The 24772-nt window shown below is 40.4% G+C and overlaps 4 protein-coding genes across 4 annotated transcripts; 2 read left to right on the forward strand and 2 right to left on the reverse strand.

Moving 5' to 3' along the window:
* Positions 1-428: 428 nt before the first annotated feature.
* On the reverse strand, positions 429-4163 carry gnpnat1 (glucosamine-phosphate N-acetyltransferase 1). The gene is made up of 6 exons (XM_037096645.1): positions 3969-4163; positions 2908-3071; positions 2719-2781; positions 2355-2482; positions 1768-1829; positions 429-1591 (listed from the first exon to the last, which is right to left on the reverse strand). The coding sequence occupies exons 2-6, from the start codon at positions 3059-3061 to the stop codon at positions 1444-1446; spliced, it is 555 nt and encodes a 184-aa protein (XP_036952540.1). The 5' UTR covers positions 3062-3071; positions 3969-4163; the 3' UTR covers positions 429-1443.
* A 350-nt stretch (positions 4164-4513) lies between these two features.
* On the reverse strand, positions 4514-16189 carry LOC119018733 (E3 ubiquitin-protein ligase AMFR-like). The gene is made up of 14 exons (XM_037096623.1): positions 16013-16189; positions 15128-15438; positions 14950-15042; positions 14625-14789; positions 12287-12439; positions 10290-10330; positions 9134-9266; positions 8901-9034; positions 8683-8793; positions 8057-8253; positions 7846-7949; positions 7221-7355; positions 6808-6998; positions 4514-6540 (listed from the first exon to the last, which is right to left on the reverse strand). The coding sequence occupies exons 2-14, from the start codon at positions 15380-15382 to the stop codon at positions 6384-6386; spliced, it is 1869 nt and encodes a 622-aa protein (XP_036952518.1). The 5' UTR covers positions 15383-15438; positions 16013-16189; the 3' UTR covers positions 4514-6383.
* A 362-nt stretch (positions 16190-16551) lies between these two features.
* LOC119018739 (leukotriene B4 receptor 1-like) lies at positions 16552-19218 on the forward strand. Its single transcript, XM_037096635.1, has 2 exons — positions 16552-17156; positions 18150-19218. The coding sequence occupies exon 2, from the start codon at positions 18179-18181 to the stop codon at positions 19178-19180; it is 1002 nt and encodes a 333-aa protein (XP_036952530.1). The 5' UTR covers positions 16552-17156; positions 18150-18178; the 3' UTR covers positions 19181-19218.
* A 293-nt stretch (positions 19219-19511) lies between these two features.
* si:dkey-148a17.6 (uncharacterized protein LOC108190685 homolog) lies at positions 19512-21637 on the forward strand. Its single transcript, XM_037096634.1, has one exon. It carries the CDS (start codon positions 19841-19843, stop codon positions 20912-20914), a length of 1074 nt encoding a protein of 357 aa, XP_036952529.1. The 5' UTR covers positions 19512-19840; the 3' UTR covers positions 20915-21637.
* The last annotated feature ends 3135 nt before the right edge of the window (positions 21638-24772 follow it).

Consider the following 24772-nt stretch of genomic DNA (forward strand, 5'->3'; position numbering starts at 1 on the left):
GTTCTGTGAATAAAGCCACACAAAAGTCCCACAAATAAAATTTGTATAAAGCAAATTTGCAATGACAACATGGCTTATGGAAATTACATTTTACTTATGAAAATATTGCTGTGACTCAGGAGATAGAGCGGCTCATCCACTAATCAGAAGGATGCTGGACATCTTCATATCAACATACTGAACCCCTAATTAATAATAATAGCTCTTCCAACAGTGTGTGATTGGCTGAGATGAAAATACTGTTTCGGTCAGGAAGTGCAGTGTCGCTCTTGGTGAGCAGGTAGACACCTTGCAATGCAGCTCATACCATCAGTGCCTTAACAATCCAATAGATGTGTCCATCTGTTTTCAGCTTTGCAGTGCAAATGTCACTAATTTGTTTGTTGTTGTTTTTTACAGGTAGAAATAAATATAAGCGAGAGAACACAGCAGGTCATAGAATAGTTTATGTGACTATTACATGTTTGGAAATAAATTACATTAAATATGTTCCCCTGTTCTCCAGATTAACAGCATAATTATAAATCTTAAATAAGAGGTCACTTTCAAAAAGTCATTCTTATCCATTTCCCATCACAAAATGTTTCAATCATTCTCACAGCTGTGATCAGATTTCAAATATCGACCAAATACAAAACTTTTTGTTCACTAGAAATGTTCTGCAATTTAACAGTCTTGACATGATAGTAATGCACATCTTTGAACCTTCATTATCCTGTAGTTTCCATCAACACCACTGTCAAAGAAAAAGCATGCCAGGATAGAGAGCACTTTGTACCAAAAAGGACAGATAAGAAAAGTTAAACCCAATTAAAACCTAAAGAGACATTAAGTTTATGATCACGTTTAAAGAAACCAAGTTGATTTTCTTTGGTGACTCGATGATCAATGCAACACAGATCTGTGAGACTAAAGTTGAATCATGATATAAAGCATGTACCTGAACCATACTTGGTTTTGTAGTGAATATATGAAATTGCTGCCTGTCAAACATAATTTAATTATTATCTGATACATAACTTTTGTACCATCTTGATTTCCCAAACCACTATCTGCGCTAACTGCTGATGATACAATTGCGTTTTCTCTGTAGATACACTGCAGATTACTTCAGGATGTATAATTAAGGATGTAACACAATAAGACATTACATTTACAGTAACTGACATTCTTCAGATGGTGGGGGAAGACGATGACAGGGCTCCACCCTGGTGAGGTAGCCATGGTTACCAAAGGGACGGAGGATGATGTTGGACTAAAGCAGAGGGCTTCAACATACGTTTATGTTTACCCCTGTGTTAGCATGAGCATTCAAGAATGACTCCTCTGTGCCACAACTGTGAACACAGTTGTTAAGACACGTTGTCAGTGTAAAGTTTTGATGTCAGTGGGTGAATAAAGGCGTGGTCCATGCCCCCAGAGGGAGGTTCAAAGCTGCTGTCCTCAGTCAGAAAACCGACACTGCATGTACGTCTCATCTGAGGCGCTGTAGCCGAACTTTTGGTAGAAAGCCACATTTTTAGGTGCACATTCCAGTGTGATTTTATAGCAATTCAGTTTTTTGCTGAGAAGAGTGAGAGCCGAAACTAACCTGGAAGGGAGAGGGAAAAAAGAGAGAAGGGAAGACTTGAAATAAACCAGCACGAATCAAGAGTCATTTTTATGAGGAATTTCCATGGCTGTTAGGATTTGTGTCTTAAATACATGAATATATAAAACCAGCCAAAACAACATGTCTTTGTGTGATGCTCACACAGGTCTACTTACAGTTTGCCCAGCTGCTTCCCTCTGCACACGTCACTGACTACTACCTCCTCCACCCGGCCTCTCTGCAAACAACATAAAGAGAGTCTTCATTTCAGTCATATTCTTTCAGTCACTTTTAAGATCAATAAGGCTAAGTTAATCTGCATCTGTATTTATGATAATATAGGTGTCACTTGTTTTTGGTTTATGATGGTGAACTATGGTTAATAATTACCAACCTTCTAATAATCACGCCATTAATAAGTAACCTTTTTATGGGATTGGTCTTTAGGAGATATATAGAGAAAATACAGATATATCCATTGTAAAAGATGCATGAAGTATATTGCTGCCTCTCCAGACAAAGACAACTGGAGTGTTATTATAGTGTTAACACATGAAACTTTTGACATTATAAACACAACAACTTATAGTCATAACAAGATATGACATGAAAAGTGTCATGTTGTAACAAGATAATTAGTTTATTGTTATAGGAAGAAAGTTTGCAGTTCTAATTTGATACATTAGATAATAAGGTGAAAACAGCTGTCGCAGCAATACATTGCTGTAAATCGACACAAATTCCTTGCCGGGATGTAATTTACCTTTGCACACGAGTGGATGAATTTGTGTTCTGTAATCAATGTGGCTGTGGCAACAATCTGTCCCAGGGTTGTGTCCTCCACCACGACAACATAGTAGTCTCCCGTCTTCTTCATATGCTCAAACTTTTCTGGAAGCCAACAGATGTTTGATTTACATTTGTTTGTATGTAAAGTATGCTTTCAGGGATGACAGAACTTCCTAAAACATGTGTTCTGATGTATATAGAGACAACTGTTTCTGAATGAATTCCAAATTGAATAACACTTTCAAATGTAAAAACTGTGTCAGTGGCAAATTTTCTGAATAGAATAATCAGAAACTCGAGTTTGTCCTATATACAAGTAGTGTACAGGCATCACTTACTGGAGAACTGCTCTGGTGTGACATCGCCTGTCAGAGTAAGTTGAGATAAAACCTTGAAGAATCCTGAAACACAAAACCACACAGTCGGTGAACATGCCTGAGGATACTCATACTCTCTTATGAAAAGTGGTTACCAAATTCATAATCTATTGAGAATACATCGAATGTTGTCCAATTACTCTGACTGACCCCTGTTAAAGTCTGCCATACAGAGCGGCCTGAGCACCAGGCCTTCTCCTGGGTTGGACACGGAGATGGGGGGTGAAAAGGAGACAGTGTTGCTGCTCCAGTCCAGCTCCTGAAGCAGGGAGGGCTCAAACAGCGGAGTCTCGTCCAGCAGCATTCCACACACTCTGAAAAACAGACACGCATACATAAGCTCTCTCCGGTTGGTCCACAGACACATACACACCCATAAATGTGTGCGCTTCAACGCTGAAATTACAACACACTTTTTCTAATCCTTCTTAGACACTATCAGCACAGTAAGTTGGCATGGAAGTACGTTTGGTCTAAGTCAAACAGAACTTTGACCTGACAAATACAGTTTCAGTTGGTGGAGACTTGTCGTTACTCTACTGTCATGTTTCAGTGGTTGACAAGTCAGCTGGCATGTACATGAGAACACCTTTTGTATGAAGTACAGTGCACATCCGCTTACATCACACACTGACACCATTCATTCATTCATTTTTCCAGGATATAGTCCAGGATATGTAAAGCTAGACGGCCCCCATTCAAGGTAACAGGTAACACCAGCTGTGCTTCTGGTGCCACCAAAGAAGCTTTAACCAGACTTTTAATTATGGTTTCCATGGCAGCAAAACACAATTACACATGTCATCATTTCCAACTCAGCAAACCACATAAGTAAGACTGTAATAATAGGCTTGTTAATGTCAAGACTTAGCCTGTGTTATATTTGACCAAACTCTTCAGGAAAGAAAGAAAGAAAGAAAGAAAGAAAGAAAGAAAGAAAGAAAGAAATTCTCCACTTAAGTTAGTTTCCTACTGTTAGCTAACAATAACGTAACGTAACGTTAGCAACACGTAACTACTTGAATTACCGTCAAACAGCTATATAATAAAGCTACAAGGTTTAATGTAGTGTATAAATCGTTGTACTTTTCTAGTGTGTTGTCAAACAGCTAGCTATCCAACTTCACACAGTTCACATTAAACGCTAGCGTAAACATGAACTCTTCGGGGATCGCACGTTTAGCAGTTAGCCAGCTAGCTTGTGTACTTACCGGTATAAAAACACACACACACAAGAAGAGAAGGTCCGGTTAAATTCCCCCGCTCGTTTGCTGTAGAACGACGACTGGGAAGTTGGACTAGTTCTGTGTGAGGTTGGGCTACATCATTAAGTTGAACAGTGTGGGTGTTTTCGGCCGCTGTTTCCGCTTGGCATCAGCTCTTCTGTATGACGTGGCAGAGACGCTGGAGGTGACGGGGCGCACCCCAATGACGTCAATCGACCAAACGCACATCCCAGTCTGATTAAAACTACAATCTATTTCAGATTACCTCGACAGTGAGGTATGACTCCAGACTGTGAAAATGCCTGTTTAGAACACACATACACACAGACAAATTGGACTAATAAACTCAAAAGGTCCATTTTACTGGATACAAGCCACTGAAGAGTGGACAGGGTTCACTATCAAAGTTGCATTTTCAATGGTGAAACCTTAATAAAATAATAAAGCATGTCTGCAGCAGCATTTGGACAATAGAGACATTACATCAACAAAGCCAATTCATCACAAGGAGACAGCTGTAAACTACTGTATTTTGTTAAAAAGCTGTAGAAGCTCTGTTTATTGAGTCTTTTGTATTAACATATTTTACAAAAACTAGATTGACAGAAATTATCCATTAACTGAACCATTCTTGATTTAGGCACAAAAATACAGGAAAGCTCAGTTCAAAAAGTATTTCAGTTCTGATTAAATAAGTAATGGTTATGAAAGATAACCAATGAATAGGAAAATAGACCATGGATATTAAGAATTGTTAAATAACCTCATGGAAAAAAAATGAAAACAAAAATGTCCAATTTCAATTGTTTTTCAGTCACATTTGACTAATTGAAATCTAAATCCTGTTTCATACCCTTTTACAATACTCCCCAAACAGAGTTTGAGCAATAAAATAAACACACAATGAAGATCACAACACTTCAGCTTTACATGGAAGTCTGTGGGCTGCTCTTTGGGATAAAGTGGAAGGAAACAAAAGCACTTGTCTATATTCATGCATATCTCACCTCAATCTGTCCTTGCTGTGTAATCACAATAAATCCAACACTTATAATGCAGTTCCAATGTTTGTGTCTGGCGATATTTCTCAGTCAGCTTCAGATTTAGTGAAATTTGACCTAAAATGTTTCAGCAGCCCTATTCGAAAAAAGATCTTTGAGCAGAGGATGATTATGTTCCTCGCTGGTATGATTTTAAATTAGCACTCCTCAATGTGAGTAGACAAAGGCCGCACAAATAAAGCACCCTTGAGTTTTTTCATGATTCTTTGTCATTTAAAATCATAGAATATCTAGAAGTGTCAAGCCAAAGGCAAGTTGATTTATTGTTAGGTCTTAAAAATGTTGTCACAAAGCATCTTCAGAAGACTGTCTAGCAAGTCCGGCTGTCGAAGACTTAACATCTACATACCGTAAAAATCATGATGGACACAGATGGCAAAGGACTCCATTATTATACTGCAAAATAACATTTTCTTACTCAGGGAGAACTGCTCGTGAACAGAGGTTAATTCAAGAAAAACTAAGAGGATGACGCCCATTGTACTTGTACAAAATGTAATACACCCCCCTCAGTTGTCTTTTGTATTCCAAGGGAACAGTAATAGAAAACAAAGATTTACAGGCCCACCCCCCTTGTTAAATAACAAAATGCAAATAGTTGCAATGGGTGATATTTCACACTAGACACAGAACCCTTGTGGCTCAAAAACACTTTGTTTGCAGCATTATTTTTGATAGAAACATTCATATTTGACAGAAAGGCTGACCAATACTAAAGTGACATTCTCTTACTCAAAGGTAAGAAATAAAAGTGTGTTGTTAATTTGCCTACACTAAATTCACAGTTGAAACTCATAGAAGAATAACACACAAATACATCAGATGAGTTTCTTCATCCAGAATATATAGCTCTCTGCCATGAGCAACACAAATGAAAAAAAAGTCAGATAAAATGAAGACAAACAAGGACCCAAACAGCTTTATCTAGTAATAACACCTTCAAACCGCTCTCATAAAAGACTCTTCTGAATGCAAAGCATGCTCATTTTTTGACAACCAGTCCCAATCACAGCAGATACTGACTCCCCACTTGAGCTGGTGGTTGCAATGTGTGGCACGTGAATAGAGGGCGAAGCAACTTCGCATTTCTTGCACCCATAATTTATAATATGCTCAGAATATTCTGTAATCAGTGAGGCAGGAGCCATTCACAATAGCCCCATCTTATTTAGACGGCCCAAAACAGTCCAAAGGCCATGTTTGCGATGCTTTTTAAATATTTAATAGGTGATGACCACTGACTGTACAATTAATGGTGAATGGGGGGGTCAAAACAGCTCTGTCTGTGCCTGTTGGGATGATGATGTCGTAGACTGTTCTGCTGAGGCCAATCTTTGTTTCAGGGTGCAGGGTCTTGCTGATTTTGCATGCGTCTCTCTGCAGCTGCCGCCATGGTTCTACGTCTCAGCACAGTCAAGTTAAAATCTGGAGCAATGTCCTCCTCCAGTCCAGGCAAATCCTCGTCCTGGTCCTCTGGACTCTTGTTCAGGTACCTCCTACAGGGAATTATTGAACAACACATGATCATGGGTGCAGACCAGAGATGCCATGTTACTACTTTGCAGTACTCTACAACCGGGCCTCTGTTCTCAGACTGACACAGGTCAAAGACAACTTGTACAGTTGAGCTATGACGCACATTGTAGTATTCAAAAACAGAAATAAAAAGATTTTATTTTTGAATTGAATGTCTTCTGAATATAAAAAAAAAGCTTAGCACCACTTCTTGTTCAGTAGAAAACTTTAACCAGTTGTGTACAAACCTGCGTGCCTGCTGGAGCAGCTCCTCTTTCCTCTGCTTTAACATCTTCTGCCTCTCCTCTGCTGACTTAGAAAAACGTCCTCCTCTCACTTCCATGTTGTCCGACTCGCTGAGGCCCTGATCAGCTGATCCACTGGCTCCTTCATCCTCTTCTGATGCAGAGTTTGCCTGTGAGGGGCCACGCTCTATGGCCTGAGGAAAGAGCCCAGAAAAAAAATACTGAGACTGATTGTTGCATTCTGGCAATCAAGAAAACTACATGAATATGATCAACATTAAAAAGGGAGCCAGGAGGGACAGAAGTTGTTGGAGAAATCAGGAGAGTGCTGTGTTATCAAAATAAGGTTCAGAGGCATCAGTTAAAAACAATGAAAAGCGACACTGCGATTGACGTTTTTACTCCAAATGACTGACCTGTGTTGGGAAAGGCACCTGGATGCGTCCCTCCAGGATGTTGTCAGTAGTGACCTCCACAGAGCGAGTCAACTGCAGGTCCTGCATAACCAGGTAGGGGGGCACCTGAGGGAACATCTCCTGGATCTGATGGGCCTGATGACCAGCAGGTACATCAGAAATAAAGAGAGCAACAGAGAAATGATTTAGAGAGACTGTTGGTGAAAGAACAGCAGAACTCATTTTTTACAAGGCGAAAACAAGCAGGTCTGTGTGATTTACAAGTATTTATCTGTTCAAAATACTAGAATCGCTTTGATTCTGATACATCTGTTGTTTAAATAAAGAGGTTATCACCATGTCAAATGAGTGTTTATCACCAAGTCAAATACCATTTAAGCAGTAATCATGTTACAAGCATTTTGGCAATGGCAAAATTTTGGCACAATAGACATTGGCTACTCATAAACAGTGACATGAGAAGTGAAGTCGAGTGACAAAATGATGGCAGCACAGACTTTATGCAAAGGAAGTATCAAAAAAATGTCAATAAAAAAAGAGTGAACACCTGGCATGAAATGTCTATCCATGTATCATATTTCATAAAACCAACAAGAAAATCATTAGACTGTGAACTTGAACGCACCATGGCCATAAGCTGGGAGTTGTTTGCCTGAGCGATGCCCAAGATATTGGTGGTGTGCATTACTTCCACAGAGAAACTGGGCAGCCAGCTGGCAATGCGAGATCCTGTAAAACAATGTACAAATTATATAATTCATTGTCACGCATAGACTATCTGATGAACAGTAACTCCACAACCAGATCATGCTTGGGTTTGTGTCTGACAGACGTACCATCAAAGTGGAAGAAGTGATTGTGTTGGTTGATATGTGGTCTGGCATCTGCAGCAGCCCCGACTGGGCCAATGTTGTCTTCCATGCCGCCACCCTGCTGCTGGTTTCTGGCCTGGCCCCCGTCCCCATTAATGTTCAGGGATGTCCGACAAGTAGGACAAGAGGTGTCCTGCTCGAGCCACGAGCGCAAGCAAGAGCTAGAAAACACATGCAAGACTAAAATGTTATCATGGACTTTCTCTGTATTAAAACTCTGACATTCATTTCATGGCTCAGAACAAGTCTTGTGCAACTAAACATCAAGATCATCTTCCTGAAGCTGGGTCTTCACCAGACTGCTACAACTCAGGTGAAGGACAGCAGATACATATTCATATTAACTGTCCTACACTCAGGTTTAAAACAAAAGTATATGCAATTTGCAAGACTGCAGGATTTTGGATACTAGACAGAGTAAAGATACTGCACTCAAGGCAGGTATAACTTGTTGCCTGCTTTTCCTGCCATCTCTACTTCAGCTATCTTTAAGTAAAGAGAAACACAGGTCAATGGCACCAGAAATCGCTCCCTGCACAGACTCCATTATGTATACAAGCAACTGCTGCTGAATGAAAGAAGCACTTTACTTGTGGAAGAGATGTCCACAGGGTAGTTTGCGTGCTGTCAACATGGCATCCCAGCAGATGGCACAATCATCATCATTAGCTGCAAGCTCCTCTGCAGTGGCAACAGCAAATCTGCAAAAATAATATTAGCTTAGTAATAATTCCATTAAAAAATAAAGAACCACAAAAATCACCAGGTAACAAGGGGAAAAAATATTTATAATAAAATATGTAATTACCTGGCCTCCATGTTGTTGATGACACGGAGGTAGTTCTTGTGACGGCGCACGCGGCGCTGGACCTCATGGAAGAGGTACCGCAGCTGCATGAAGATAACCAAGCTTGCCATAGACAGCCAGATGTTACCAAAGAGCTAATGAGAGACATATGGGGAAAAAAGTGTTAAAATCAGGGGAGCCGATTAGCTAAATTCTCATAAAATCACATTGTGAACACGTGTTCTGTCTCTTACCAGCATGTGTATATGATGAACGAGGTCCAGGAAGAGCATAGCCAGCTCCATGATGAAGTCTGTGTAGTAGACATACGTTCCCTTACCCTCCCAAGTCCCTGGATGCTTCAGATCCCACAGATGAATGGAGTATCTGAGGGGACATGCACAGCTCTTTCAGGTCATGAAGTACAGGAGCTAGATTCATGAGAGCCTTAGGAGTTTCTTGAGAAGCCATGTTTCCATAAAATGTCAAGCGAATATTAAGCGAAAGTGTTGAAAGTTTGCTAAAAATGTAAAGAAGTCAGAACGTGATTTTCCATAAACTGTTTTGAAACTAGAGAGATCCGAAGATGTGATGTTTCTTTCAAGGATGAAGAGGAGGAATTCTTCCTCAACAGTCACCACGTGGCTACTGCTTACAGACATGTTATCGCAGATAGCGGAAACAGCTGATCATGTCTTTTTCTGATCAGGCAATCACACCTTTTATGTGTCACATATACCAATACATTAAATCACGCCTACTTACTAATATAACAGTTTCATCTCAGAGTTGCTATAAGAAGTTTGCTTATCACTCTTAAACTATGACTCCTTGTTAGACATTTTAAGCTAAATTAAGAGGTAGAACCAGATAATATGTAAACAGTATGGTGGATAATGTGGCCCTTTGACTGTGGATTGGCAATTTAGACAAAAATCATGTCTGAAACAAAGATGCTGTAAAAGAATTAACAACAGGTAATATTTGCATATGAATGAACAATAGTCTCTAACACCATTTAACTCTTAATCTATTATGTGTAACACATGTTAAAAACACACCAAGACAACATGAAATCGACAAGTCTTTTAGTATAGGTTAATAAATCATCATTGTGCTATCTACCAAGCCACTGCACTGTACCTGCAATCACTGTACAAGTCTGAAAGTTAGACTAAAGATTTACAAGCACTGAGGCTGATTAGAGTCGTTTCTGCTGCTTGTATAATCTTAACCAGCCTCTCTGGGACAATGAAGCCTTTCATACGGTTGTAATGGAACTGGAGGCAAACAAATGGTGTCGCTAACATTAGCTCCTGATTCTAAATCTGCTCAAGCTATGTCATCCCTTCTGCTGCTCCGTGTGTGCACGTGCATGCATGTGTGAGGAGGCTCTAAGAAGGGACTTACCGCATGATGACATGTCCAGTGCGTACAGTCACCAGCAGACACTGAGGATGTTGAAGACAACAATGACATGTATTAATCCCAATGGAAATATTTCAGTAAAAAAGGATGTAAAATGTAAAATAAGGAGAAAATGGTAACATCAGAGCCTGGGCTGACAATTGGGGCTAATTTAAATGCACCAGTAAGCCATGTTTGACAGCCTGCATGCACAAAACTTAGGCCCTGAAACTGGCACTCCTAAATGAAATGCTAACTGAAGTTAATAATTACAGATGTTTCTATTCTTGCTACATATAACCACATTATCTTTAGATTATTTTTCCTGTTTCCACAACCACTTATAGTGTGGCTAAGCCTAAGAAAAGACAGTAGTGATACAGCGTTATATGATCACTGTTTGCAAACAATTTCATGCAATGGAGGACATTCCCTGCTGCAGGCTAAAATAAATTCCGTGTTTGTGTTGTCCACATCTTTATTTTGCCTTCTTGCCATTTAACCAGCTGAAACGGAAAACTTTAAAAATATTTTGATCTCCTAGTCAAATAATATGCCAAGAATGTTTTCTCACTGAGAAAAACAGACAAACAATCTAAGAAACATTACTTATTTAGTGAGCCATAGTCAAGTATAAGCATGTTGAATAAAGCCCTTGAACTTTAAAAACTACACTGCCTGACAAAAAAAAAGGCCACCAAAAAAAATTATTTAGTTGGACCGCCTTTAGCTTTGATTACGGCACGCATTCACTGTGGCATTGTTTCGATAAGCTTCTGCAATGTCACAAGATTTTTTTCCGTCCAGGGTTGCAATAATTTTTCACCAAGATCTTGTATTGATGATAGGGGAGTCGGACCACTGTGCAAAGCCTCCTCCAGTACATCCCAAAGATTCTCAATGGGGTTAAGGTCTGGAGTCTGCGGCGGCCAATCCATGTGTGAAAATGATGTCTCATGTTCCCTGAACCACTCTTTCAAAATTTGAGCCCGATGAATCCTGGCATTGTCATCTTGGAACATGCCTGTGCCATCAGGGAAGAATAATCCATTGATGGAATAACCTGGTCATTCAGCATATTCAGGTAATCAGCTGACCTCATTCTTCAGGCACTTAATGTTGCTGAACCTAGATTTGACCAACTACAGCAACTCCAGATCATAGCACTGCCCCCACAGACTTGTACAGGCACTAGACATGATGGGTGCATCACTTCATCGGTCTCTCTTCTGATGCGCCCATCATTCTGGAAAAGGTTCAATCTGGACTCATCAGACCACATGACCTTCTTTCATTGCTCCAGAGTCCAATCTTTATGCTCCCTAGCAAATCGAAGCCTTATTTCCCAGATTAGCCTCACTGATTGATGGTTTTCTTAAGGCTTCACAGCTGTTCAGCCCCAATCCCTTGAGTTCCCTCCACATTGTGCGTGTGGAAATGCTTTCACTATTAACTAAACATAGCCCTAAGTTCTACTGTTGTTTTCCTAAGATTTGATTTCACCAAACATTTAAGTGATCGCCGATCGCAATCAGGCAGGATTTTTTTCCGACCACATTTCTTCCTCGAAGAAGATGGCTCCCCACTATCGTTCCAGTTTTTAATAATGCGTTGGACAGTTGTTAACCCAAATTTTAGTAGTTTCTGCAACCTCCTTAGATGTTTTCTCTGCTTAATGCAAGACAGTGACTTGACCGTTCTCAGACAGACTAGTATCTTTTCCACAACCACGGGATGTGTCTTTTGACATGGTTGTTTAAGAAATGAGAAGCCACTCATTGCTACTCACCCCAGTTGGGGTTAAATAACTTGTTGCCAGGTGAAAAATAATCGCCCATGCAGTAATTATCCAATAGAAGGCTCTTACCTAATTGCTTAGTTAAGTCCAGGTGGTGACTTTTTTTGTCCAGGCAGTGTATATGGGCTTTGTAAACCAGAAATTTTAAAAACATGAACAGTCTATAAGAGTCTGAGGTAATCTTGGTCTAAATGATACTCACCTCTGCTGCCATAAAGGAGAGGGTGTGCATGCCATGAGAAGCTCCCAGCAGGCCGCAGACCACAGCCAGGCCACAGCAGTCCAGCAGCAGGGAGACCAGCAGACAAAGCACTCGCACATGGCTGTTCATGGGAGTCGAGGGCGAGAAAGACAGCTGTAGGCGAAGAAAATGTAGTTTATAAGTGGATTGTTTTTCCCTTTCGCTGTATCCTCAAGTTGCGGGGGCTGTTTTGCCTACACTGGTTTGGGAAGTGTTCATGTGGGCCTGTACAGCATACCAAGCCATTTTCATGCTGGATTTTCTGCAACAGTCTAAATTATGTGACTTTTGAATACATTCTTGAATGCCCCATCTTAGTGTCTGTCTGCACTCTGCTAACAGAGAGCAACACTGGCCAATATTACTTCAGTGTCTACTAACATGAATAAACAACCAGCTTCCACTTCAACACATGCTATATGTTCCACAAAGCTTTTTTGATATTCACAGTCACATAGCACAGATTACTGTGGCATGTAGAGAATACAACAAATCCAATGATGTGAAATCTGCTTGTAGGTGTTTATGAAACATGCAGGTGCTGATAGCAAACAGCTAATGAAATATAAAGACAATACAGTTAAAAAGGGGGATGTATTCCTAACCAATAGGGTACATTTTTTTAAAAAAAAAAGGCTTTCTGTTTAACAGTTTACAGACAAAAATGCATGACATGTGTTAGTATCTGGCTCTGTATCATACTCAAAGGGCATTTCCACTGTTGTAACCAAGTGGAAAATGTTAGCTCCTCTGTTCCAAATCTTACACAACCCATTTAGAATGAATTAACTCCTCACATACCACCAAAGCATGCTTTACTGGTAATACAGGACTGTCAGTCTGTTAACTGACTGCTAACGTTGGAGCTGAATGAATACATTTCATTAATTCCATAAAACCCTAACAACAAGCGCACTTACATCAAAGACCTTTCACTCTAAGCAGTTTAACCTACATGTCTGGTCTTAACCTCAAAGCTACATTCCACAGAAATGGGGAGACAGGAAGGAAGGCAGCTGGGCTAACACAACTGACAGACTTCAACCTACAAAGAACATGTGTAAGGCAGATCTACAGACAAAGCTGAGAGACCACGCCTAGCAGACAGTTACACATACAAACACACAAGCATATATGGTAGAGAACGTTCACAATCACTCAGACACACACGCACACACACACACACACATATACATACGTACATGTGCACATACACACAGGTACATTTTAAAAAGCATTGCAGGTAGAAGTGATCGTCGGGTACACTCAGCATTACATAACTAGCGGAATACCAGCTTAATTTCCATTTTAATATTTCATCGCTTGCAGGGAGCTGATTTAATTTGATATTTTGTTTACCCCGACAGGCAGAACACAATCTGATACAGGGACATGTCAGTGTAGTGGCTGAAGCTGTATCAGTAGCCTTACAAGCCATTACAAGAAACTATTAATAGATCCAGAGCTGAAGAGAGTACAGTTACTCTCAGACTCAAGGAAAACTCACAACACACTTTAAAAAGAAAACACGTTTTAAAAGGTTAAAAGTGTATTAATCAGATATTGTCAAGTGCCAGGCTAGTATTTACTCAAAGCCCTTGAGACAAAAAAAACAAGGCAACCACAAAAACTTAGGTCTAGTATATTCCTATAGGTCCTATTATATCATAGAATAACTCACAGCTGAGAATAATCATGTTGTAAATCCACACTTATGACTAGAACTTACTAAAGCCATAACAACCATTTCAAAGTTCTGCATCTATGCAATTAAAGGAGCATTTAAATACTGTTTCTAACATCCATTTCTGAAGTTGTGCTTATTTTCTGTCCCAACAAATTAGAGTACAAAGAGCTTATCATTTACACGTTCTCATGTCAATAATGTCCTTTAGACATTGTCCTTTTAGAGATCTACTTCAGAGATATTTCTTTGTAGGCAGAAAGGACAAAACTAAAGGGCTTTAAGTTCTCTAAACAAAGTAAACTATCTATTAAAAACTAAGTGATTTGTACTACTGACTAGTCACAAATGACCCTATAAAGTTTCTGGACTTCTGTTTTGTTTTGTAGCCTGACTTTCTGATTAAACATCGGGTTCAATACATTTTGTTGTTACCATTCTGAGTTGAAATAGATGGTACATTTTCATGAGAGTAAATCTGCAACAATAACAGACTCACAATAACACAATAAATGTGGTTTACTGCCCCGCCCTAAACCATACAAGGTAGTCATAAAACAATGCTTTGCGGCACTACAAAGAAGAAAATATATAGTTTTATTTTATGATACTTACATATTCAAATCGGTCTTTGCAGAGCTGCACCATGAGATGGAGAAAGACCAGGGCAGAGAACCATAAACACCACATGACCACCTCCTCCACTGTCTGCACGTTCAAAACGCCAAAGATGAATATGAACTTGTAGAAGATAAAGTTCCAGAACTTGTCTTTCAGGTGCTGAGGGATGAACATAGATCAAATTAGATGCTTTCATTCTGACAGGTCTGCTACACTGTAAAGCTGCATAGACTTTTGGGAGCCATTAGAAATTAGATAAATATCTGTCATCAAAGTAGCTGTACTCATCAATTTAACACTGTTAAAGACGGAGACTCACCTGCTTCTCACTGACTCTGAGCGGGCCAAACACCACATACTGAATCATTTTAGCAATTAACATCAAAGAGCAGCAGAAAGTGTTCACTAAGACCTGGGGAGGCACAGAGAAAACAGGGACAATTAGTCTTTGTAGCAACAGATTCATCTTATCAAGCAATGCAAGGTCGTACACTCACCCATACAAAGAGACTGTCTGTGACAAGGTACCACAGGACAGTGGTTGCCAATTCTGTGTTACTAATGTCATTGTTTAGGTGTTCAAGATCCACATCAGAGGGAGCCGGTGTTTCATCAGCGTCCAGGGCCCCAAACCCCGGGTCAGTCACAGTGGTGTAGGCACTGAAGATGCTGCCAGCAAGCAAAGCCACACTCAGTGCTGTGTAGGTCTGCAGGCTGGGCCATGGAAACCTCTCCAAAAACATCAGAGGCATTGCCGCGTTTGCAGTCCTCTCTTCAACTTGTTAAAATGGTGTTGTGACGAGACAACCTGTGAGGGCAGAAATAATAAATAAATAAAGTAGTTGACGTTAGCATTGGCCAGATTTTTTTTGCCAAACTGAGGATAAGGTGTACACATTAGCTCTGAGAAACCTTAGTTAACTACGAAAGTGATGGCATAGAAGCGTCTTACTGATACGAGCGAATTTTACAATGGTTTTGAATTAATGGCCGAAGCACGAAGGCAGGATTATTCTATTAGTTTCCAAGAAGTTAAAAGACTTACTAACCGGATGTTAGCGAACCCATTTTTGGTTCTCAAGCAAAGCTAACTTCTCGTTCGCTCAATACAGCTGATAAATGTTCAAAATAGCTCACTCAAAAATTGAACTGCCTTTAGTGAAGAGTGTCTTATAGATAAAAACCAGCCAAAAAAAAGTGAGAACCGGGGACCTGCGATCAGCCTTGCCTGAACCATTCAATGATATGAGTTCACGCCCCTGACATGAACAGTTAGCTATTTACCTGGCTAACGTTACCTAATACTAGCTTAGTGGTTGGCTAATATTAGCTACGCAGCTAGCCACTATAACCAAGCGCCAGACGTGAAGTTAGCCACTTACAGTTTGCCACAAATGTTGTCAAACACAATATCCAACGTCCCTCGTTGTGTTCAGTGTCGTACTTTTAGTCCAGCTGTACTGAGAACATCGTAGTTGACAACAGCGTCATGTTTGTTTCACGGAGCTGGCAGCTGGCGGACGGGAGGCTTCTTCTTCTCCGTCTTCTCCTCCGCCGCTTGTGAGGTTTTTACGTCAGCTTGCATCCTTACTGTTGCATTACCGCCCCCACGTGGAGGTTGTGAACTCTGCAGCAGGCCCGGTCAACTTCTTTATTTAATGGGGCCAGCTTTAGAAACTGAGCCACAGTCTCCATTCATCGTCATACGTCTGAGCTGTAAAGCATTTAAATAAAACAGTGCATTTTTTATCTCTTGCCTCCTCTTTGCTTATCAGGACCATTCACTACTTACACCTCTACCTCCACCAACTTGTGTGATTATCCTGTGCAATAATACTATTTTTTTTTCCCATATTCATACACTGAGACTGTTTATTTATTAAACACTGTATTTAAACGCTGTATTTATTTATGCATCCAACCTTCAACAAGGCAATACTCTGACACTTTATTTAAATGTATATAATGCACATTTTTGCCTCCTGTATACATAACGCATAGTCCTTTCTAGATTTTATCGTTTCTCTCTTATTTAAAGATTTTTTAGTTTTTCTTAGTGTTCTAGTACTTGTATTTATTGTTTGTCTGTCTACCTGCTACTGTGACAAGTGGTTTTCCCTGAGGAATTCATAAATAACTTAAAGGAAAAGGGTTAAAGGGAGGTCATAATCTGATGTAAATCACAGGATGCGGAGGGAGATGGAGCAATGACATAATAAACAGACTTTTATCAGGACTCCACCCACTCCCACCAGTTGGGACACATATTACCTTTCTGAGAAAACATGAGCATCAGAACTGAAACAGATCTATAAGAAGAGGATTGGGACATCACTGGGAAGCACTGCACTGGTTCTTCAAATCAGAGGAGCATCAATGGAAGGCACCTATTAGCAAACTGAGAATACTTTTTAAAAAATCCTCCCATCGAAAGTTAAAGACAGCGGAGGACAAGGGGTTGTTTCATAGCCTAAATATTCCATATGGTGTTCTGGACTGAATAATTCCAACGGTATCATCAGCAAGGTAAGTGAAGGATAATGATTAACTTTTCAGATGGTTACCATCCATGTGATCGATGAACTGACAGAGTCCAAAGTTAACGTGTGTGAGATGAATGTAAGGGTTGTTGAGGGCGAATAAGGATAATGTTGGAGGGTGAGGGCACTATCTTTTCATCTGCCGTCTCAGAATGAAGGAATCGTGTAAAAAAAAATAGATATCTCGTTTTTTTGTGACAAGGTGATAAAATGTATTGAATTAGTAATAAAATGTATTGAATTAGAAGTTATGTAAAATGTATTGAATTAGTAAGTTAATCTATTAAAGGCTATATTTATTGTACAGTTAGTTAAATGCTTCATTGCTATTTTCCATGACACTCCATTGGTTCAGAGTCTGCCAATGTGAAAAAGACGTAGAGTGCCTTTAGGAAAGAATCAGAAGTGTTGTGTTGTTAATCTATTTGGCATTTTCCAATATAAGTAATACGGTGTCTGTCTAAATCACGCAGACAGAACAGAAACAGAAAGCTCTTTGGAGGAGATGAGCAGCCAGAAGTCGGAATCCTTTTCCTTAGAATGACTACTCCTAGGGGGGTGGTGTTGAGTTATGTCAAACTTCAACACATTTGGTAATCTTCGTTATTGCAGAGAGGTGTAGTGACTCTTGCTGGGCGGGTACAGCAGCTCCCTGGGGTCAAGTGTTTTACAGGCAACAAATGTGAGAAGCATATTAGAACTATTATCATTAACAACATTTCATTCTGGACTGGATGTCCTCCCATATTGTATCTGTTATATATGAGCAATACAGGAAAGTTTCTGTCTAAACCTTGGGGCAAAAGCAGAAACAGAAAGTTCTTTCAATAACAGTAGATCAGCTGTCACACTGATCAGTTTCCAGTGTCTGCCGGTGACTCTTGATGGGTCCAATGAGTAACCTGGTTCCTGTTCAATTCATCCATATAGGGAAGTGAAGACTTGCTTGGACAGCACTTTGTTTTTACTTCTCATGCAGACACGGCTGTCAGCACATACACTTGCAGTATGAACCACTCGACTGTGCAGAAAATGGCTCCTGGGGAATTCGAAGGTGGGACGGCTATAGCTTGTGTGATCCTGGGCCTGGCCTTCCTGGTGGGGGCTCCGGGGAACCTGCTGGTGATCTGGACTATCCTGAGACACGTCAAGCAGCGCTCCCACACTGTGGTGCTCATCCTGCACCTGGCTGCTGCCGACCTGCTGGTTGTCATCACCCTGCCTCTGTGGATCTACTCCCTCGTGCACACCTGGGTTTTTGGAGATGTCCTCTGCCAGGCCTTGGTGTACATTGTCTATGTGTGCATGTACGGCAGCATCTTCTTCATCACCCTGATGGGTGTGGAGCGCTTTGTAGCCATCTGTCATCCGTTTTGGATGATGCGCCGCATGACCAAATGCATCATGAACTCGTGTCTTGTGTTTTTGTGGCTTCTTGCTTTTCTCCTCGGATTGCCTGCATTGCTGACCAAGCCATTGGATGGAAACGAAGAACCTGAGTTTTGTTTCATCAGGCAGTACAACTCTGTGACTGAACAGATCATCTTGTTTTGTCTTGAGATCTTGGGGGGATTTGTAATTCCTTTCATTATCATTACAATCTGTTACTGTCTAGTAGCTGCCCAGCTCAGGAGGATGAGCTACAGCTCCAAACAAAAATCAATGATTCTAGTCCACACGGTTGTGATAGCCTTCACACTGTGCTGGTTGCCTTACCACGTCATCAACGCCATCGATCTCATTTGTGGAGAGCAATGTTTGCCCATGGATGTTGTCTTCAGCTCTGGTGCCCTCGCTTGCATTAGCAGCTCAGTGAATCCTCTGTTATACGCCTTCTTCGCAAGAAACTTACGAGGGAGTCTGGAGGAGTCACGTCTGGTAAAGCTGTTCCAGGAAATAGCCACTCAGTCCAACAGACTCAGGGAGCTGGTAGTACAACAGCAGACTGGCCAGAGGGCAGTAGATACTCAGGTTGAGCTGATGTCTGACACTGTGAGACTGAATCTCTGAAACTGTGATGATGGCAAAATGTGATACTTGTCTTTTGCTGTTGATTAAGGGACTTTATTATTATTATTATTATTATTATTATTATTATTATTATTATTATTACTATTATTATTATTATTATTATTATCATAAATGCCTATATATTTTTTTAAGATTTTGAAATTCTGCATGTAAAATAGTGCTGACAGAGGTAATGTGTTGTGATAGTTTGAAATGTTGAAAAATGTTCATCAAAAGTAGTTTCGTAAAAAAAAAAAAAAAAAAAAAAAAATTACACATTTTTGTTGTTTTCCATCTAACTGGAATTTTCTTTGAATCGTGGAAGTTTTACAAAGTTTGTCTTTATGCAGACATTTGTTGAATTGTTGTGTTTCTCACACTTTTACTCTCTGCTGAAGCATCAGAGATCATTTCGAATTTGAAACTATTTTCTAAATCACTTTGACCACACGTCTTTTAATACCCTTATACGTGCCCTGAGGTGAAAAATGACTGATGACGCATGCATGAATCACCCTCAGTGTGTCTCAAATATCCCTGTGAGGAAACCCCTTTCCTGTGCAGTCTATTCTAAAAGGGAAGTGAAGACTTGCTTGGGCAGCACTTTGTTTTTTTTTCCTTTTTCATGCAGACACCACTGTCAGCACATACACTTGCAGTATGAACCACTCGACTGTGCAGAAAATGGCTCCTGAGGAGTTCGAAGGTGGGACGGCTATAGCTTGTGTGATCCTGGGCCTGGCCTTCCTGGTGGGGGCTCCGGGGAACCTGCTGGTGATCTGGACTATCCTGAGACACGTCAAGCAGCGCTCCCACACTGTGGTGCTCATCCTGCACCTGGCTGCTGCCGACCTGCTGGTGCTCATCACGCTGCCTGTGTGGATCTACTCCCTGGCCCAGTCCTGGGTGTTTGGAGAGGCCACCTGCAAAGCCATGGTGTACGTGATCAACGCCTGTATGTACAGCAGTGTTTTCCTCATTACTCTCATGAGCGTGGAGCGGTTTGTGGCTGTGCGTTATCCCTTTGCCTCTGCTGGCTGGAGGAGGAAAAAAGCTTTGAATAAAGTCCTGCTGGCTCTGTGGACAGTAGCATTCTTGTTCAGCATCCCTGTCATACCAACTCAGGTTGTAGGGGAGGAGGATGGAGAGGTGCACTGTCTGTACCGGCAGTACAGCTCTGAAACCCAGGAGCTGGTGTGTCTGCTGTTGGAGACTCTTGTGGGCTACGTACTACCCTTCACCATCCTCGTGGTCTGCTATGGCTGCCTATGCAGTCGTATCACTCAGATGACCTTCAAGTCCAAGCGCAAGTCCACAGTCCTGATCGCCAGTGTGGTGGTTGTGTTTGCCATTTGCTGGACGCCTCATCACATAGGAAACATCCTCTCGTTGGCCATCCTGGCCACTGATGTCTCCTTCCCCGACGCAGCAGATAATCTTGAGAGTGTCAGGAGCACCATGGCCTTCATCGCCGGAGCCCTGGTCTTCATCAGCAGCACCGTCAACCCCATCCTCTACATGTTCGCAGCTCGCTCCTTCAGGAGCTCCCTGCGTGACACTGGCATCCAGAAGCTCTTCCGCCACATCTCCAGCACCTCTCCAGGTGAGGGCAACAGAGAGGTGTCCTTTGTGTCCAAACGACACAGCAACCAGACCCACAGTTCTCAGTGTGTGTCCGAGCCAAAGGACCAGATGGACATATTAATAAAAATGTGTGAAAATAATACATCCTGATATTGGAAGTCTAAGGTATATGTGCTGTGTGTCTCTCTGTAGATATTCTTGTGTATATTCTATGTATTTTTTTTGTGATTATAAAAAGCTCAGTTTGTCTTAAATTTCATCTGTGACGAACATGAAGTCAGTCCTCTGTGCCATAGTTCACTCCAGAAATGATGTCTATATATATATTCACACTAAATACATTTAATTTTATTACTTACATTCAGTGTAAAGGGTCACATTTAATGCAAAGTGTTTCTAGCATGTCCAGTCAATATGAATAAATTATATAACTTCAAAATCAAATAAATGTAGATTAATACAGAAACCTAATGTGTTTATTCAATTATTATACATAGTTAACTTCTACATTATGCTGGTGTTTAAGTGTTTATGACTCAAGTTTTATACATAAATGCAATGCATTTCAAATGGGTCATTCTATCTCCTGTAATAAGTCACATGTTGTTATTAAATCTATAAGCACTGACTCAACTTGGTAGTAAATATTTGCGTGAAATTTGACCCATTACATTGAACTTATGTAATTAAAATACCTGAAGTTATAATTTTAGGCAAATTGCCCTGAGTGTTTTATCTGACTGTGTAAATGACCTGTTTCATGTTTTTAAAATGTTGAGTGTATATTTATACATATGTTATACATTTTTTAACTTTGATTCATGCCATATGCTATTCATAAATAGTACAAAATAAACAATTCCCAAAGCAGTAGACATGTCTCAATGTACAGTTATGTAAACAATAAAGAATTCTTTCAGTTTTATGTTGACGCCAATGAAGGGAAAGTATATTGATGTTACTGATTCTGTTTTTATTAAGTGTGGTGACAAGTTAAGACAAAACACTGCAGGTTGTTGTGGTTAACAATACTTTTAAAGTTGTTTTTTTTTTCAGCTTAATGCAGAAAGCTTTTGACAAAAACTGTGATATCTCCGACTCTGTCTGATTGTGTGATTGTGAACTCTTGTCACAAAACTGTTCACAACCATTTTTCTGTTTGTTTATTTTTTTTCAAGCCCCGAGCCTACACCGATTGTAAAAATGTTTTCAGCTAACAGTTGTCATGGTATTATACTATAGGCGACAGTCATGCTTTCAACTTCCTCTCAATGAAAAGATTGCAAAATAAAAAACTGCATGTTCCCTTTGTTGAGCAGGAAAAAAGCGGAATCATGTCTTAATGTTTGTCACAGTCTCAGAAAGCCCTAACCTGCACTTTTAAGAGAGAGAGTCCAGCGTCAGCTTATTCACTGATATTTCTAAACGCATGTGTTGGTTAGACATGTATAACATACTCTTATTATAGCAATGTATGTTGTCATGACTACAACAGATCTGTTTTTACCAACTGACTCAACCAGTAGATGGCAGCGGAGCTATATCATGAGTTTTGACACCATGTCAGTATGGTGTCACAATAAAACTAGTTTGTTTTTTTAGCTCACTATTCCATTGTGTGTCTCTTTTTAAGGTATCTATCCAGGGATTACTCAGTGACATTCATTTCAATTTGATACCCCTCAAACCTATTTCAGGAAAAGAACTTCAAGCTTTTGAGAGAACTACCAGACTGCAGGTTTTCAGAGATGGCTCACTGCGTATAATCACGTGGACTGAGGGGTTGAATGAAGGGACGCCCTGTCGTCGCCCATCACCTCTTGGAAAATTACAAATACAGGGTGTGACAGAGAAGATGCGGATGAGATCACACAACACGCCGAGCTGACCGTGAGACATGCTGGACCCTTTCTCACAGAATGAGGAAGCAGCGTGTCCATGAGACAACAACAGCCTCGTGGTTTATGCTTAGCGTAAACTCCCTTTCATTATGAGTATCCACCTACAGTCTGTCTGTTCACTTTGTGGCCAGACTTAAAATATCGATGCTTAAGAAGCTACAAAGGTGAAAACAATGTAAGCACTCACTCTTGGCACTGAGCCTATTAATACTGCGACAAACAGTAAATTGATCACTTCTAGTCTTCAAAACCTGCCTCATAGTTATCCAACTGTATGACCGATCACACTTATGTAATCAGATTACTGTTATCCCCTTAAATGTAACCCAAACTTCCTCCAGCTAAAAGCAGACCACAGGTAGGGGACCTGCCAAAGGGATAATTAAGAAGGCTATCCCTAAAGTTCACTGAGAAGCGGTGGCATAACACACACTGTTTCTGTCACTGGTTCAGTACAAGACCTGAAAACACCTCACACCACATGTAGCTACAACTAACGCTGAAGGTCTGGGTGCGGTAGCAGCTCCTAAAACTTTTTATTTTTTACCAATTACACCTGCTGAAAGACAGACTTAGCTCGTCAGTTTGCTGCATGTATAAGCATGCCTGTGTGATGTCACGAAGATACAGGTTCTTTGCCGTTGTTTTGGGGGGGGGTTGAGTATCATTTTGTGTCTAGGATTTCAGCCGAAGTGTTCCCAGTCTGTCCCCTCAACTTATCAGACTGGTTCAGCTGGAGGAAGAATGATTCCACATAAGGAAGGAGACACTGGGATTTCAGATGGAGGGATTAAAATGAGCGAAAAGAGGTGAAGAGACAAAAAGCCTCACATTCACTGCAGTCTGCTGGCCCACAGCGGGCAGAGATGGGTGGGAGTGTCAGTGAGCAACAATACACGGCATTCTGGGAACCAGGCCAAAGACTGGTGAAAACTCCAGCGAGCCAGTAAGGACCTGTGAAGTTATTAAATACTCTGGCTCGTTTGAAGTGGCACATTATCTTAAACAAGAGCGCTGCTCTTAGATGAATATATAGCCATACAAAAGAGAGTGAGACTACATACATGTGAGAATACCACGCAGTGACAGGTACGTTATAGAGAAGAGTTTTTAAAGAATGAATAAAGATCAACGCATACGAGTAAAATAAATGACATGCTACTCTACTGTGTGATCATTCCACTATTCTTTCCTCTGTCTCTCTTCCTTTTACCTAAAACTTTCTTACTGTAAGCAAACCTACGGAAATGTCACCAAGTAAATGTAAATAGGGGCAAGTCTTCCTTATGTAGCAATAATCTACAGCTCACAGCTTCAAACCTTTACTGAATATTGGCCTTATAAGGTTCATGCATACAAGAGTAATTCATACTATGACTATGACATTTGCAGAGCATCGCACTGGGCACGCCAGAAGGTGAAATCATCTTATGGGCTCCAACAGGTGCCCACTCCTGCAACATGTACCCACAAGCAGACCTCAGATTATGGATGGGAGGATAAAAGATGTCTGTCTATTTAGTTAAACACTCATAATAATATGATCCTAGTGAATTTTCATTATTGGGATAATTGAAAATGTTCTTACATGAACTACTTGAGAGCGCTGTCCATCTAATTGATGTACAGTTTTTTGATGTTTTCCTGAATTATTTTGAAATGCTAGGCCGGTCAACATGGCCAACGGCACAACTTACACATTGCACCCCCCCATAAAAGTTAGAGGCAAGATGACCTTATTATTTATGATTATATATTTAAGATCGCTTGATTGATTTTAACTAAAAAGCTGTGCGTCCTATCTGTGGAATATATTTTTCCAAACAAAATGTAAGGTCAAAGTGATTCCAATATTCCTGAGTGCATTTTTATGTCTTTATTTTAAAGTTTTAAGAATATTTAGATGATTATCAGATTAATGTCATGAAATTACATGAAATTATCATATTGTACCGGACCTACCTCAGATGTTTCCATGAAATCCAAATACACTTTACACTCAGTTGTGCAATGATACTCCCCCACATGCACAAATCTGTAGTAAATCAGTATGTGTGTGTACAGTGTTTTTGGGATTAAATACTACTTTTGAAAGGATGAAGAAGAG

This window comes from Acanthopagrus latus, chromosome 4 (assembly GCF_904848185.1).
Source record: "Acanthopagrus latus isolate v.2019 chromosome 4, fAcaLat1.1, whole genome shotgun sequence".
Classification (NCBI taxonomy): Eukaryota; Metazoa; Chordata; class Actinopteri; order Spariformes; family Sparidae; genus Acanthopagrus; species Acanthopagrus latus.